This window comes from Apteryx rowi, unplaced genomic scaffold (genome assembly GCF_003343035.1).
Source record: "Apteryx rowi isolate R43461 unplaced genomic scaffold, aptRow1 scaffold_173, whole genome shotgun sequence".
NCBI classification, from domain to species: domain Eukaryota; kingdom Metazoa; phylum Chordata; class Aves; order Apterygiformes; family Apterygidae; genus Apteryx; species Apteryx rowi.
Window position 1 is genome coordinate 1,194,175 of NW_020448008.1, and position 14,463 is coordinate 1,208,637.

The 14,463-nt window shown below is 44.9% G+C and overlaps 1 protein-coding gene across 7 annotated transcripts in view; it reads left to right on the forward strand.

Annotated features, from left to right (window-relative positions):
• The window catches only part of ACTN1 (actinin alpha 1), a 54,619-nt gene that overhangs the window by 24,074 nt on the left and 16,082 nt on the right, over positions 1 to 14,463 (forward strand). For 4 of the 7 annotated variants that reach the window (XM_026060937.1, XM_026060941.1, XM_026060939.1 and 1 more), the window contains exons 7-12: positions 2,960 to 3,041; positions 4,781 to 4,866; positions 11,827 to 11,919; positions 12,526 to 12,756; positions 13,254 to 13,401; positions 14,028 to 14,178. In XM_026060937.1, the coding sequence (XP_025916722.1) occupies positions 2,960 to 3,041; positions 4,781 to 4,866; positions 11,827 to 11,919; positions 12,526 to 12,756; positions 13,254 to 13,401; positions 14,028 to 14,178 (791 nt within the window). Of the gene's footprint in view, positions 1 to 2,959; positions 3,042 to 4,780; positions 4,867 to 6,224; positions 6,311 to 11,826; positions 11,920 to 12,525; positions 12,757 to 13,253; positions 13,402 to 14,027; positions 14,179 to 14,463 lie in introns of all 7 variants that reach the window. The other 3 variants (XM_026060940.1, XM_026060938.1, XM_026060942.1) reach the window with 1 other exon arrangement.

The window sequence follows — 14,463 nt, forward strand, 5'->3', positions numbered from 1 at the left end:
TTGGAGGACAGGCAGGTTGTTCTCATGGGAGAGATGAGCTATTGTGTCTTGTACCATTTGTAGTTTCCTGAAGAATGCATGGATAGATTGCATTGCTCCAAGTTTGTATTACTGAGGTATGGACATAGCCTACGAGGCTGGGCTGCCCTCTCCTAGCTAGCTAGGGTGGAATTGATGTTAGTCAGTGCCTTCCAGGAGTGCAGGTATGTTTCTGCATTGTGGATTGACCTGCATCAGCAGAAGTGTTTTTCTTCCTTTTGAAAAGACTGCTCTTCCTGTAGCACTTATTTCTGAAAGTAATTGTAGCTAGGGCCCTGCTCAGGCTTAGCTCTTTGCTCATCTGTCAGCTAGTTTTGGGCCTAGGTAGCTTGCTTGCAGTAGCACCATCTTCAGCTTCATTCCCCTAACGACTGCTTCATCACACATCTTTCTTACGTAGAAAATAGAAGTCTGCTGCCTATGTCTAGGTGACTGTTAAGTTTCCCATATACTAAGACTTCCAGACCTTCCTTTGGGAGCGTCTAAGCCAGTAAATTTTCCCAGCAGGAAACCTCTCCCGACTTTCAGCTTACAACTTCTTTTTAACCTTTGGCTACAATGCTCCTGGCGGTGTTCCTTGTAAACTGATAGGAAAGCTATCTGCAGTGAATTCGCCTCTCCCTTTCCTCCAGGAGAGGCCGCTAGCTCTGACTGCCCTTCAGACAGCTCGATCAGATGGATCTGTGCCAAGGAAGGGTCTGTGTTAATACTAGGCTATCGTTGGTTAGTAATGCCATGGTGTTTACTGTCAGCATGGCTTGAAATTAAATAGTGGTGGTGTTCCTACAGAAGTAAAAAATGGCACATAGAATAGGGGAGAGTTGGCAAGGGAACAGCCATTTGGGATTTCTGGATGCTCCTGCACTTGCACGACAGGCTGCTACTTTTTCTTCTTCTAAGGCTAAATGGAGCTGAAGTCCTGTCTACACGTAGTGAACAAGCATGTTATATACCAGCTAATCTCAGCTTCTGAGGTGAGGCATTTGGTTACACTTAGGGCTTTTTAAGGGTTTTTCCACAGCAGACACAGGAGAGAAGTAGGCTGAAGTTGAACTTGTGCCAGTCTCTGTAATTCCATTGTATAGGGCAATTAGAAGATAGTTAAAATCCCCTGCACCACTGCTAAGCTTTGAAGAGGTGGATTTGGAAATACCTCTTGTAGTAACCACTGGAAGTGTACCATATAGGGACAAAACACTATTTTGTGCTGAGATAGGGGTCTGTTAGCAAGTGTGACAGCTGCCACTTTCATTGTGGTGTGGTCCATGCAACATTTCCTCACTTAATATTGACTTGTTCCAGTGGACTAAATATGGATCACCAGTAGTGTCTATTTTGATAGCCTCTATGTGTGATTTACCTTGGTAGGCAAAGTGTTGCTGTCCACTGGAGATATTCATCCAAAGGAACATGATCTTGATAGAGGATGCCAATTTTGTACATGTGTTCATGCCTGTGGAACTCCTGCAAGAAACTGCTTTCCAGAACAGCTGCTTCCTAGCTATGAGGGCTGCATAATGACCAGTGCCATAAAGGAACCTTTCTGCCTGTCTATACACCCCCTCTGCCTGAGCCCATCTAACTTCATCTTTCCTGCTGGATGGGTCCAAGGGAGATTGCCTATTGATTAAAGTTTGCACAAAGCTAAATCTCCTAGCTCAGTGCAGTAAGCAAAGGCACATGCTCTTAAATAGAAAAGAAATAGGACATGGATGCCAGTCTAGAAAAAAGGGGAAACAATTTCACTCCATCTTCTTATTTTTAAGGCAGATCTCAGCATAGACATCACAGATAAGAATATGGAGAGAGGGACACCATCCTTCCTCTCTTCTGAAAGCCTCTTAGCAAACACAGTGACTAAACACTAGTAGTTTGTGCACAGCCTCTCCTCCAACAGAAGCCACCTGTCTCAACAGTAGAAACTGGTAGTGCTAATGTCATTTCACCTCAGTGAAATGGACTGATCCTACAGAATAACTAACTATTGTGGATATACAGGAATATAGAATATTTTCACAGAGTAGCAAAATCTTACCACCATAGGTGCTCCAGTGAAAGTCCTGAACAGTTATGGAGTCAGGCTTGTATGAGGGCTCTCATACTGGTCAGTAGGCATCTGGTTGCTTACCATCATGTTTGAATGCTGTAAACAGTTTGCAGAGGACTTTCTGCTGACGTCTGCCTTTCAAATTCTCTTCTTTGGCTCTTTAAAATCTAGTTACCTTTGTGACATGACTCACACTTATTTTGTTTAGGATTTGATTACTGTGTATTGATGTCTGTATCTGAAGTGCATCCTGCCACAGCAGAAGGTTTATATATAAAGAAATAGAAACATACGAAGTAGATGGCAAGTCCTGTGCAGTGCCTAGGAGGAAAACCAATACTTATACAAAAAGGGAACTTTTATATATTTATTTTGTAGAGATTTGTTAAAACATTTCTCTTCCTCCCACGCAACTGGTGTTCAAAAAACTGTACATTAGCTAAGGACAGCACCCATTCCAGATGTTGTTGCTATTGCTTAGATGTACTAACAGATATAATGCTCTGCAGTTCTTTGAAATGGAAGTTGCATACCTAATGTAAGCCTAAGATATAAATGTGAGATACGGCTGTTTACTATCAATGTGATGTGAAACTAATAGTGCTGTTTTAAACTAGGTTCAAAACAAAATGCATTATTCCTTCTTGTTGCAAATGCATAGATTATATGTTATTATCATCTCATGAGTCTCCAGGCTCTGCTTTTAGAAGGAAACTAATTATTTCATCCTATTATATAAGAATTTTTGTATAATTTTGTCAGCACAGCTAGGTTAACGTGAGTCAAATCAGGCAAAATTGCTCTGTTTTGAGAAATGCTATGTACCTTGTTGCACATTGATGCTGATGCTTTGGCTCTTTGTTTCTTTTCCAGGATGATCCTCTCACTAACCTAAACACAGCCTTTGATGTGGCTGAGAAATATCTGGATATCCCAAAAATGCTGGATGCAGAAGGTAAAGTAGAACCCAATGGCTTCTAACTTGCTTTTTCTCAAGAAATTTCCCACTTCTTCTAGGTGGACTTGTATTATATAAGAATTCACTAACCTCTGAATGCTCCCTCCATCACCATGTACAAAATGTATAGGAAAAAATGACAATGAAATAATTAATCACATGTTCTGCTTCCTTCTTCCTTCTGTGCCCCTCARTCTTCTAAGTCCGGTGTGGAGATCTTAACCTGGGGCTGACACACTAGGCAGAGAGGAGTAACGCCTGGCTATGTCCATTGCTGACTAGTGTTCCCTTTCAAGAACCAGGCTTAATACTGAGAAAATGTACAGCATTGGACTGTGTTCCCTTTGCTCCAGAATTTATATTCTGGGCTCTTTCTGGCATTGCTGGTGACCTTCCTTTAGGGGATGTGGTGATTTTTTTTTATCTTTGAGAGTGAGGCAGATATGGAGAGCAGACTCAGCAAGAACAGTTCTGTTACTTTCTCTTAATTCTTATAGGCCACTCTTCCCCCATGCCTGGTATTATAAACTGCTTCTTCTTGACTACTCAGAAGTATTGGGCACAAAGATCCCTCACTGTCTGGATCTGGAGACCAAGGCAGAAATCCATGTTTTTCAGAGATGCTTTTCCTACTTAGTGTGACTGCTTCCCTGAGGCCACTGGGACAGCAAGAATTACATTTCAGAGCCTTGTGGGGACCAGCTTGACAGTGGGCTTGGAATACAGTAACTCTAAGAGTGCAAACAACAGCCTGAAATAGTTCACTGGTACAGTGGCTGCCTGCCCAAAGCCAGCTGGCTTCAGTGGTACAAGCTATATTTCAGGCGTGGTTTGTGCAGCAGAAGCAGTTAAAAGCTTTTGTTAGATAAAGGAAAGCGAGGAACAAGGGGGGAAGGTGGAGGTAGGATAGCTGAACTCTGTTAACCTGTATTTGGGTAACTAGTATGTTCATGTTCATTCTTCTGAGGCAGGATTTTCTGTCCCTCAGGATGAGTCTTGCTTTCCCTGCACTCGTCATGTCAAGGGCACAAAACGTCATGAGGTTTCTGGAGCAGATTACGTTTGAGTGTTTCCTGCCACTCTGTAGGGAATAGAACCACCCCCAAAATAAGCGGTTATAGCTTCAGATCTCAGCAAAGCTAACAGTGATGAAGAGGATCCCTTGCAGGAGCTCCCATTTATCTGTCCTGGTGACTCTCCTCCCCAACAGAGTGGAGATAATATGCAATCTTTCAATTCTACAATACTGATCTCAGGAGGTGTTGAGTTTCCCTTGAAACTAATGAGAGGGCATTTTGAAATTCAAGCCATCAGTGTGTTGAAATGGAGGYGGGGGGACAGGGAAGGGAAGAAGGATCTTCCCTGAAGAACCGCATGGAGAAATTGCAGCATGACACATCTATAAATACCAGTCAACCTRTTTTTAGTTTGGATTGATTCAGCCCATCGTTCACAGGAACATGGTCAGGACAGAGATGCGTTCTGACGTGATATGTGCTGACATATGGTCCCATTAGCCTGACCAGACCCTGGAAGCAATTTTGTCATGAGGGAGGGGAGCCAAGAGAGTGATCCTGGCTTCTGAGATACATCTGGGGAAGGCTGGGAAGCCCCTCAGAGTTGCTGTAACAAGCATATACCCCGCAGCAGGCCTCCTGGACAGTTGTGGTTCTCCCTCTCCTTTGCTTTCCTCTCATCAGTTGATTATGCTCTTAACGTGAGGTTTTTTTTGACAGACATTGTTGGAACTGCCCGTCCTGACGAGAAGGCCATCATGACCTATGTTTCTAGCTTCTACCACGCCTTCTCAGGAGCCCAGAAGGTATCGCAGGATCCCAAGATCCCTCCACAGAGCACACCTGGTGCCGTTGCTAATGTCCAAACCTTTTTTTCTTTTTCTCTCTCCTCTCTAGCTACGGGCATCTTTATTATTATGTTTTGGTAGAGTTGGCTGTTGGTTCAAAGTGGTGCCCCAAACATCATACACTGGGGCAAGGGAGCCGGGAGTCCTATTTCCCTACAGTCAATGTTACTTGGTAGCAGCCCTTCTGTATGCCAGCACCTTGGCATGCACGCAGATCCTATGGAGCAGGGAGCTCTGCCTACTCTGTTTGCTTTCCTGACTGCTGCCTCATCAGCCAAGGACCTGCACCCCCTGTTCCAGGGAGGGTAGCCTGGGAAATCTGAGCTAGCATGCCTGGTATCACAGTGATGGAGAGCACATAAGTTGTTCTGCTCAGCAGACACTACAGCCTGTGCCCACTGGTAACAGTGCTGATATTTATTTACTTTTTTTTTCTTTTTTCAAAGATGGAGGTCCAGAGTTGACTTAGGGCTTTTATGAAGGGTCCAGTGAATACCCAAAGCTTTATCTTTTATCTTACATATACTGCAGTTTCCCACACCTTTGCTTCAAGATCTAAACCTGCTGCTTTCTCAAGTTTTGCCACAAATTCAGTCCCAGTTCATCTGGGGCTTACAAAGCTTGTCTGATGAGGCCTTTTGTGGTGATTTTGCAAACAGAGCATTGCTTATCAGGATTGAGATGCCTGGTTTTGTTTATTCATTTTGTTTTTCTTGTTTCTCCCCAACCATGCCAGAGATTGGGCAGTTGAATCCTTGCTGTGTTTGGTTTAGCAATTTTCCTGTTGGTAACAGAGTCACTTAAGGAAAATATTTTGTGGGTGAAACCTTGTAAACATCTCTTACCAAAACCAAACAGCCGTCTGTACTTCAATGCCACAGGAACACACAGTGCATGTTGAAGCAGAGTGAATACTGTGTAGGAAGTGCACTGCGTAGGAAGGCTCTGATCTCTAGCTCCTCAGCATACAGAAAGGCCTCAAGCATAGACATTAAACCTTCAAACAATCTATTTCTATCATGGGGCCAGGCCCTCAAACTGCAGCTGTGCAGGTGCAGAGCCCAGATCCTCAGCTCAGGAACCTCCTGGATTTGGGGGGAGGGGGACAGGGTGCCCCTTTGAGCCACAGAGCCAACACTGCTAGCCACCTTCTGATCCGAATTCCCAGCTCTCCGCATGGAAATCTGTTTGGCCTGTCCTGCAATGCATGATGGGAAGTTTTCTCCCCCTCTCTCACGCCACCCATGACTGTTTTGTTTTATTCTATGTGCTGCTTCTTACTTTATCCTTTCAACCTCTTTTCCTTCTCTGTACAGATATTATAGGCACGCTAAGGCCGGATGAGAAGGCCATTATGACCTATGTTTCATGTTACTACCACGCCTTCTCAGGGGCACAGAAGGTGAGACTTTACCGCTAACAACCCCCTCCCTGCTCCCTGCCCTGCCCACTAGTCATCTCCACTGAGAAACACTCCAAACCCTCCATCCTCTGCAGGACGTTTGCAGGGAAGCCCAGTGCTGTGCTCAGGCTGAGCAGTCTCAGCTGCACGGCATCCAGCATTGTCTGCAGATGTGTGATCTGTAGCCTTGCTGAAGAAGTGATTTAGTGAGTCTGAAACAAACATACTTTCTGCTGCTCCAGTTTTACACCCTGGTGGTGGAGAAAGGGTTTAATAAAGCTAGCATAGAAAGAAAACTGAACATCTGCTCTGTCAGAGTCAGTACCCTTTCAGTGACTGGTGTCTTGTTGGCATCATCCTGGCCAGATGATGCACCTCCATTCAGAAGTACCCTCATCAAATCAGCCTTGTCCAAATGAAAGCCTGATTAAGATGGAAACTTGCAGACCATCCCCCTAGAGCTGCCTTACCCCCTTTCACACTGCTAGGTCAGTGGTCTCTTCCTAGGCTGAATCATCTGTGAGCTGGTTACATAGGGGTAACCTTCAGCATCTTTGTGGCACTTTTGTGCTCCAGCCACAAAGTTCATTCCTGCCAGGCCTTGAGCTTTCCCATACTCACCCACTTCTCCTTTCCTTGCTTCTCCCCAGTCATTCTCCTCCCTTTCACAAACCACCTATGTTTTCTTTCCCCTTCCCTTACTTTGTTCATTTCCATAACTTCAGCCCTACTTTCTCTGCTTCCTCTTTATTCCAAAGTCTCTTTGCCTGGCTTCGGGACATTTGTCCTCAGAGAAACCACACAGTCACTCAAAGTTCCTTTGGGTGAACTTCCTCCGAAATGGCAATTCCCTTGCAATTCTTTGAATAGACAAAAAAAATCCATCCTCTCCTCCCAGGCCCCAGCCTGGCTGGGCTACAGCCTTTCCACAAGATCATTGCTGATTTCAGGGAGTGGACTTTGGAGCAATAAAGTCTAACGTTCAAGACTGCATTCTTCATGTTATGAACAGGACACAAAATCTCCCTGGTTCCCTTAGCCACAACTTCTTTCTCTCACCAGGCCTTTTCTGTTTGAGACACAGGCCACATGTGGCCTAGCTTGAGGGCCAACTTAACTCCAAAAAGGCTTTATCTCTTTTGTACAAAGCAATGCTAATGGTAGCAGCATTGGTGTAGATACCATGCTGATGTTGGCTTTCAGAGGGCGAATACAGGCAGTAGATTCCAGGGAGCAGCTCTTTAGCTCAAGGTGGAATGCTGCATTTTGTTCCCAGTCCTGTTTCATATAAATTAGGTGATGCTGTCTGGTTTCCAGGGAACTTAGAATATGTCCCACAGCAGTGCAGTAGATCTCTCCATTTGGAATAATTTGTATCATCATGACTTCTCCAGTAGGATACTGCTTTGTAAATAGTTCAAAACCCTTAAGACCAGGCTGCAAGCTTCAGCCAGCTGATACTTGCCTAGGAAGACTGCAGTCTCAGAACTCATGCCAGCCCAGTGATAAGGCCTGCTGTTTGCCAGGTGCTCCTTAGGGACTGCTCCATGCTGTCTGTTTAACCTGAAAATCTCCAGATTAAGGAAACAGCAAACTGCGAATGTGATCAGGGTTCTGGCCATGCTGGAGGAGCAGCCTTGCCCTTGCCAGTCCGCTCCTCTTCTCTCTGGGCCCATTCCACCCTTTGCAAACCTGCTTAGCAGGTCCCATGCCCTCATCAGCAGTTTAGGTGGATGCTAGGACTGCTAGGAGAACTGAAAGCAATTTTTTACTGCTTCAGGACCTGAACCAAGTAACTAGAGCAAGACCTAGATACTGAGCTTCTTAGTTATTAAAGCTGCAATCCCATGTACTCTAACTGGCTTATAGGGAGGATTAAAGATTTAATCGTTTATTAGATTGTCAACAGGCTTGATGGGCCAGCAACTCACCTGTGATGTGGCAGGAGGAGCACAGCTTCTTTGTGGAGCTGCTCCAGCCCCTGCTGTACATTAGCCAGCTCTTGAGTGATACAGGTTCAAACCCCTGGGAAAATGCAGTGATTACTGAGGGCAAGCGCCAGCCCCAGCCCTGAATTTCTTGTGGCGCTGCCGCCTTGTGCGTGGTTAGGTAACTTACTATGATATCACTCCATTTTTCATTCAGATTTTTCATTACTGCCACCAGCCCTGAAGGGGAAGTCCCATGAGCCGCTTTCTGCTTCTTTCACTGTCTTATACTGAGCCTTTGAAGGTACAGGGGCCCCAGTCTGACATGATGTGTGTGTGTGGATGGCTGCTTTTCCTTTATGCCATTTATATATATATATATATATATATATATATATATTTGTTTGTAGGTATACTTGCTTTGGTTGGTTTGCTTGTTTTCTAACCGCTTCTGACTTTCACACTAATTGCATGGTGGTTTACTACTGGTTGGCTTAATATTTTGAAAACTTGATTTTGGGATGAAAGTTTCTAACTAACGTTTTACCATTTTATTAAAAGATGTTTGATGTACAATGTTCTGGGCTGGTGCTCTGAGGCCAGAGGGCAGCAACAGGCAGGCACCCACACCATGGGAATACGTTCCTTTGTCATCCTCCTCAGCAAAGAGACCTGGATCCATGAGCTACAGATACAGTTCCCCTTCCACCCTAAGCAGACCAAGTCAGGATTGAGAAGTACAGAAAAGGCAAAAGGCAGCGAAATCACTGCTACTTCGGCTATTCACACTTCCATTCTGAGACCACCAAATGGCATGTGCATATCATGCAGCAGTGCTGTGTCAAGCAGAAAGCCTTGAAAGCAGAGTGGGCTCACCCTCCCCGTGCTGTCTCTGACTGCAAGTAGTATAATGTGTCAGTGCCATGCTGCACTGAAGCTAATCAGTTCATACCAGTGCTCTGAGAGTAGAGGTATGCAGCTTCCAGGCCCCAGGATGGTACATCATCTCAGTGCTGCTCTGTGCCTTGTGAGCATCCTGGCTTGTTTGGAGCCAGCTAGAGCATCATAAATGCATCATTGCCTTCAGCAGTGGGGGGGAAGCCAAAATGTTTTTTCCCAGTCTGTTGATGAAGGTGTACGGAGAGCTGCCTTGGCCTCATATAAATGTCTTAGTGTGCAACTTTTCTTTTGCCTGAAAGTGTTTCACTGAGGTTGTCATCACCACAGGTCTGCTCATTAGTAGCAGTGTGGGAGGTATTCATGGAGATCACCCAAAAGCATTGGGATGATTTTGTCCTACCCTGCTCTGAGCAAGTCAGTAGAACATGTTGCTCATGACAATAGTGGCCCCAGTTTCATTTCTGCTGCTTTTGCAGCATAGAGTTACATAGAGCAATCTGGAGTAGGCAAGAGCAATAAAGGAGCAAGCAGTGGTGCAGGAGAGAAAGAAGACTGGCTTCTACACTTCAATCATTAGGATAATACAAATAATCATAATTGCTGCCATTCTGGAGGCTTTTGTATTTGGACAGATGTTAAAAACACATACACACAGATTGAAAAACCTGGGCAGCTGGAGGAAATCTGTCATCAGATACATATAAATACACCCTTGCGAAATGGGGTCCCTACTGCTGCAGTGAGCTCCTGGGGAGTAAAAAGCAGAGAGAATTAAGCATGTGCAGGGATCACCTGTCCTGTGAAGTCTGAGATACGTTTGGTACTATCAGTTCCCTGTAGCCACTAGACACATCATGGTAGGGCTCTGGGAATGTCGTATTAATATACTATTTGGTCCCGTGTCTGCAAAGTTTTCTATGGATGCCAAAAACCAGTCTGTTAAAGTACAAACTTTTGTTAAAAACAGATCAGAATATGAGATTTCTTAAATATAACCATCCTTTGCACTTTTTACTGTTTTTTTTTTTTTTTTTTTTTGAAATGGCACTTTCTCCTCTGCAGAGCCCTCTGTGTTTTTAATTAGTTAATATCTATGTATCTACTAGCTGGCCCATTTTAGCAAAGGGACAGGTGACTGAATATACATTTTTAGAGTTTCTTACAAATGACTAAGATCACCACTTCCCTTGGGACCTTAGCAATCCATATGTCACTGTGGAGCCTATGACTTTATTGCTATTCTTGCTGCCTCAGATCAGCTGCAATATCTAGAGGATTTTTCTCAAATGGCCTTGGAGATTGAATAAACAGATAATAAAAGGCCTGTTAAAATAGGTTGGAACTTGCCAGCTATAAGCTTATTAAAAAGGAAGTTCCACACAGCTCTAAAATCACACGTAAAACTTCTTTTAGTGTCAGTCCCGCATATAGTTGTGAGGCAGACAGCATTCGCAACTGGACTGTTGCAGTGCTGGCATGTGCCCTCTCTGCTTCTTCTCCACTTAGCCTGTGTGAACGAGTAAAGCGGAGAAAACTCCGTAGGGGACCTATGGCTATTTCTAGTACCTTCCCCAGGCACCAGGGCAATAACTGTAATGTGGTGAGAGGGTGCTGGACGATCCCCTGGCACCCATCACAGGGCCACATCCACCAAGGCCTTGTTGCATGACATCTGCCATAATGATGATGATAACAGGAGCGGTGCAGAACCACAGATACATGCTGTGCAGGGATTGGCCTGCTGTATGTTCCCCATGTCAAGCTCCTTCAGGGCACTCTGGGGCAGACTGTTCCTGAGTTTGTAGCAGGGATTTTTCTAATCCTTGCTCTGTTCCAAATTCATATTTTAACATGTCCAGCTCCCTGCAGACAGCCAGGTTGTGGTCCCACAATGGAAAAAACGGAAAAAGTCCTAAATAACAGCAGGCCCTTCCTTGTGAGATTTTATTTGGAAGAAAAAGCAGAAAGTTTACCCAGAAAGCAAAAAGAAAATCTTATTCTCAACTGGGCCATGAATAGCTGAATACATGGTAGGTATCATGCAGCAAGGTATTAGAGGAGGTGGCCCCACGATGGGTGTCAGAAATAGAGGGAATGCTGGAAGACAGATCTGCTGAGCAGATTTTGAGGTTAACAAAAGTATCTACCATTTTATCTTCAAAATTAAATTAGAAATTAGCCAAAGTCCAGTATATGGATTAACTGTCTTTAGGAAGTGCTTTCCTATGGGTAAAAGCATATAGAAAGTCTCATCAGTTTGACACCACTCAGTTACTGGCATTTTAGCTCTTAACACTGGTGAGTGGGGTGGAAACAATGGCAGAAACTCCCTGCCTTTTTAAGAGGCAGCTGGGGTCCTTCTGGTAAGAAGCAAATAACAGGGCCTTCTCATAGGAACAGCTTCAGAAAAGGCATAGAAATGTGGTTGTCTCTCAGCAGCTAGGGCTGGGATCAGTAAAGCTCACAGTATCTGAAGGAGGGTATTCACCTGAGAAGGGAAAAGTAAGTTGTTATAGAAGGTCAGATGGAAAACAAACAGGTCAGGGCAGGCATGCTGGAGCAGAGACAGGCTGCTAGAGCCAAGGTTAGGAGACTTTACCACAGGTATGTAGCAGGAGACTAAGCCACAAGCTTTGGTTTATGTTTTTTTCACACTTTTCCCCTCTTCTGTTTTTCTTCTTTCGGCAGGCGGAGACAGCAGCAAATCGTATCTGCAAGGTGTTGGCAGTCAACCAAGAAAATGAACAGCTCATGGAAGACTATGAAAAACTGGCCAGTGATGTAGGTGTCCATGGTGCTGTTGGTTTCTGGGTGGTGTTATGTGGAAAGGAGTTGCATTTAAACCCAGACCCTGATAGCTAATCCTGGGGAGTGTTATTGGCCCATGTTTGCCTGGAAAATTCCTTTTTTCCCCTTCTAGCTGGAGAAAAATGAATTATTGAACTATATCTGAAGGCAAATATAATCTGCTTTAAAACAAATCTCCCATGGAGTAGCTTTGATTTTCTATAGTTTATTAAAAGCAGCTCCAGAAGTACTGAAATTAAAGGAAAAAGCAAACTGTTTCAACTTGCATTGCTCAGGACTGTACAACTTCATAGCATCCTTCCTACAAATTTTATACCAATACAATTGGTAAACTTCTTGGCAGGACTCAGGAATTGGATCAGGAAGGAATGGAAGTTAGCAATAAATGAGGAAAAAAATATGCATATGCCACTAAAACATTCTCCCCAAAAAGCGTGCAAGCTTTTCTTTACAAGCCCTGCTGTTGGCAGAATCCTGCTGACAGCTAACATAAAGTAAACAGTCCCTAATAAGATCAGAACAACACCTGTAGTTTTAACACAGTTTCAATTCAAGGCTTCTTGTCATTGCTCTTTCCAGCTGCTGGAGTGGATCCGTCGCACCATCCCCTGGCTGGAGAACCGGGCACCAGAGAACACCATGCAAGCCATGCAGCAGAAACTGGAGGACTTCCGGGACTACCGCCGCCTGCACAAGCCCCCCAAAGTCCAGGAGAAGTGCCAACTTGAGATCAATTTCAACACCTTGCAGACCAAGCTGCGGCTCAGCAACAGGCCAGCCTTCATGCCTTCAGAAGGGAAAATGGTCTCAGTGAGTGGGGGTGACTAAGCATATATCCCCCAACTGTGTCTAAAAAAAGCCCATGGGTGGGCAGAGCATGCCTACCTTCAGTGTGAGCCACTCTGAAGGGAAAAACACTACAGAATATAGTTCAGTAAGTCCAGAGGGTCTTATAGATCTCCTGTATCTAAACTAGGTTCTGAGGCTCTTCACAAATTACATGCCTTTACGAGGAGATGTTTGGGTACCTCTAATTCTTTTTCATTCAAAAATGGTTGGGTTTTGTCAAGTTTCACATGGGGAAGTGTTCAAAGAGGCACTCTCATGCAGGGAGGTGTATCCTGATACTGCTAGGCATGCCTATGTTAAATCTGGAACTTTTTGTTCCTGACTCGTCTGCACAACTATGTGAGATCAAAGGCCCACGCTAAATCTCTCCAACCAACTGGAGCCCACTGAATCAAAAGCTGAAAAACACCTTTCCCCATCTTCTAACGTGCCTTTTCTTCTCATGCTGCTGTCTCCAGGACATAAACAATGCCTGGGGAGGCCTAGAGCAGGCTGAGAAGGGCTATGAGGAGTGGTTGTTGAACGAGATCCGGAGGCTAGAGAGGCTGGACCACCTGGCGGAGAAGTTTCGGCAGAAGGCATCTATTCATGAGTCCTGGACAGATGGTAAATGCCAACCTACATGCTTCCTATTGCCCCAAAACCATGCTTTATGTAGTCATTTATCTAGGGAGGAAGAGATGAATCATACATGGATCATTCTATCAGATTTTTCTCTCAAGAGTGCTAGGCTGATTTTTTATTTTATTAGGAAATAATGAAAATCAGCTTGATCTCTGTTCTGCTACATCGTCTTCAACATCGACATTTCCTAACTGAGGCAAAGGAAAAACCGCAAGGGTAGAGGAGARCTACAGAGAGGAGGAAAGCAACTAGGATTGCTGCTGCCAATGTTAATTTCCTGTACAGTAAATGCTGCAGGTGGCATTTACAGGACCAGCATAGCCCAGTTTGCACATGCTGAGAGGAGTCCAATATAAACTGTGACAGCACTGGTTTGGGCTGCACTATTTGCCTGTCTCTGTTCTTACAGGCAAACTCGCACTCAGTGTTTTCAAAGTGAGGATTGTGCATCTCTAGGCCAGCATGCATCGGGGCAAGCCTCAGGTGGGGTGTTTGGAGCAAGGCAGGTGCACTTTGGAAGGTCTCCAGGGCTGCCCTGGTTTGGGGGAACTGCCTCTGAGGTGCTTGGGCCTGTCCTTCATTCATCTGTCCTTTGGCTCCCTCCCCAGGTAAAGAAGTGATGTTGCAGCAGAAGGATTATGAAATTGCTACACTCTCGGAGATAAAGGCTCTGCTGAAGAAACACGAGGCCTTTGAGAGCGACCTGGCTGCGCACCAAGACCGCGTAGAACAGATTGCTGCTATTGCACAAGAGCTGAAGTACGGCACCCCAGCGCACGTCTGATCCTCAGGGCCGGGGGGGGGGGCTTAATCAGCTTAATCTACCCTCTGGAGAGCTGTAAATCCATCGCCATGCAAAAATGTTGGGAAGTCCCAGTGTTTCCAAACAGTATCTAGGATACTGCTCTCCAGTATCCGGGCACACCAGAAGAGCAGGCCAGAAAACAAGTGAATCGTGGGTACAGACAAAGGGGAGGAAGAACTGTATTCTCAAGCCAAGTTTCTATCTTCCAGCTCACTGTGCTGCTGTGAACCCTTCTTAAA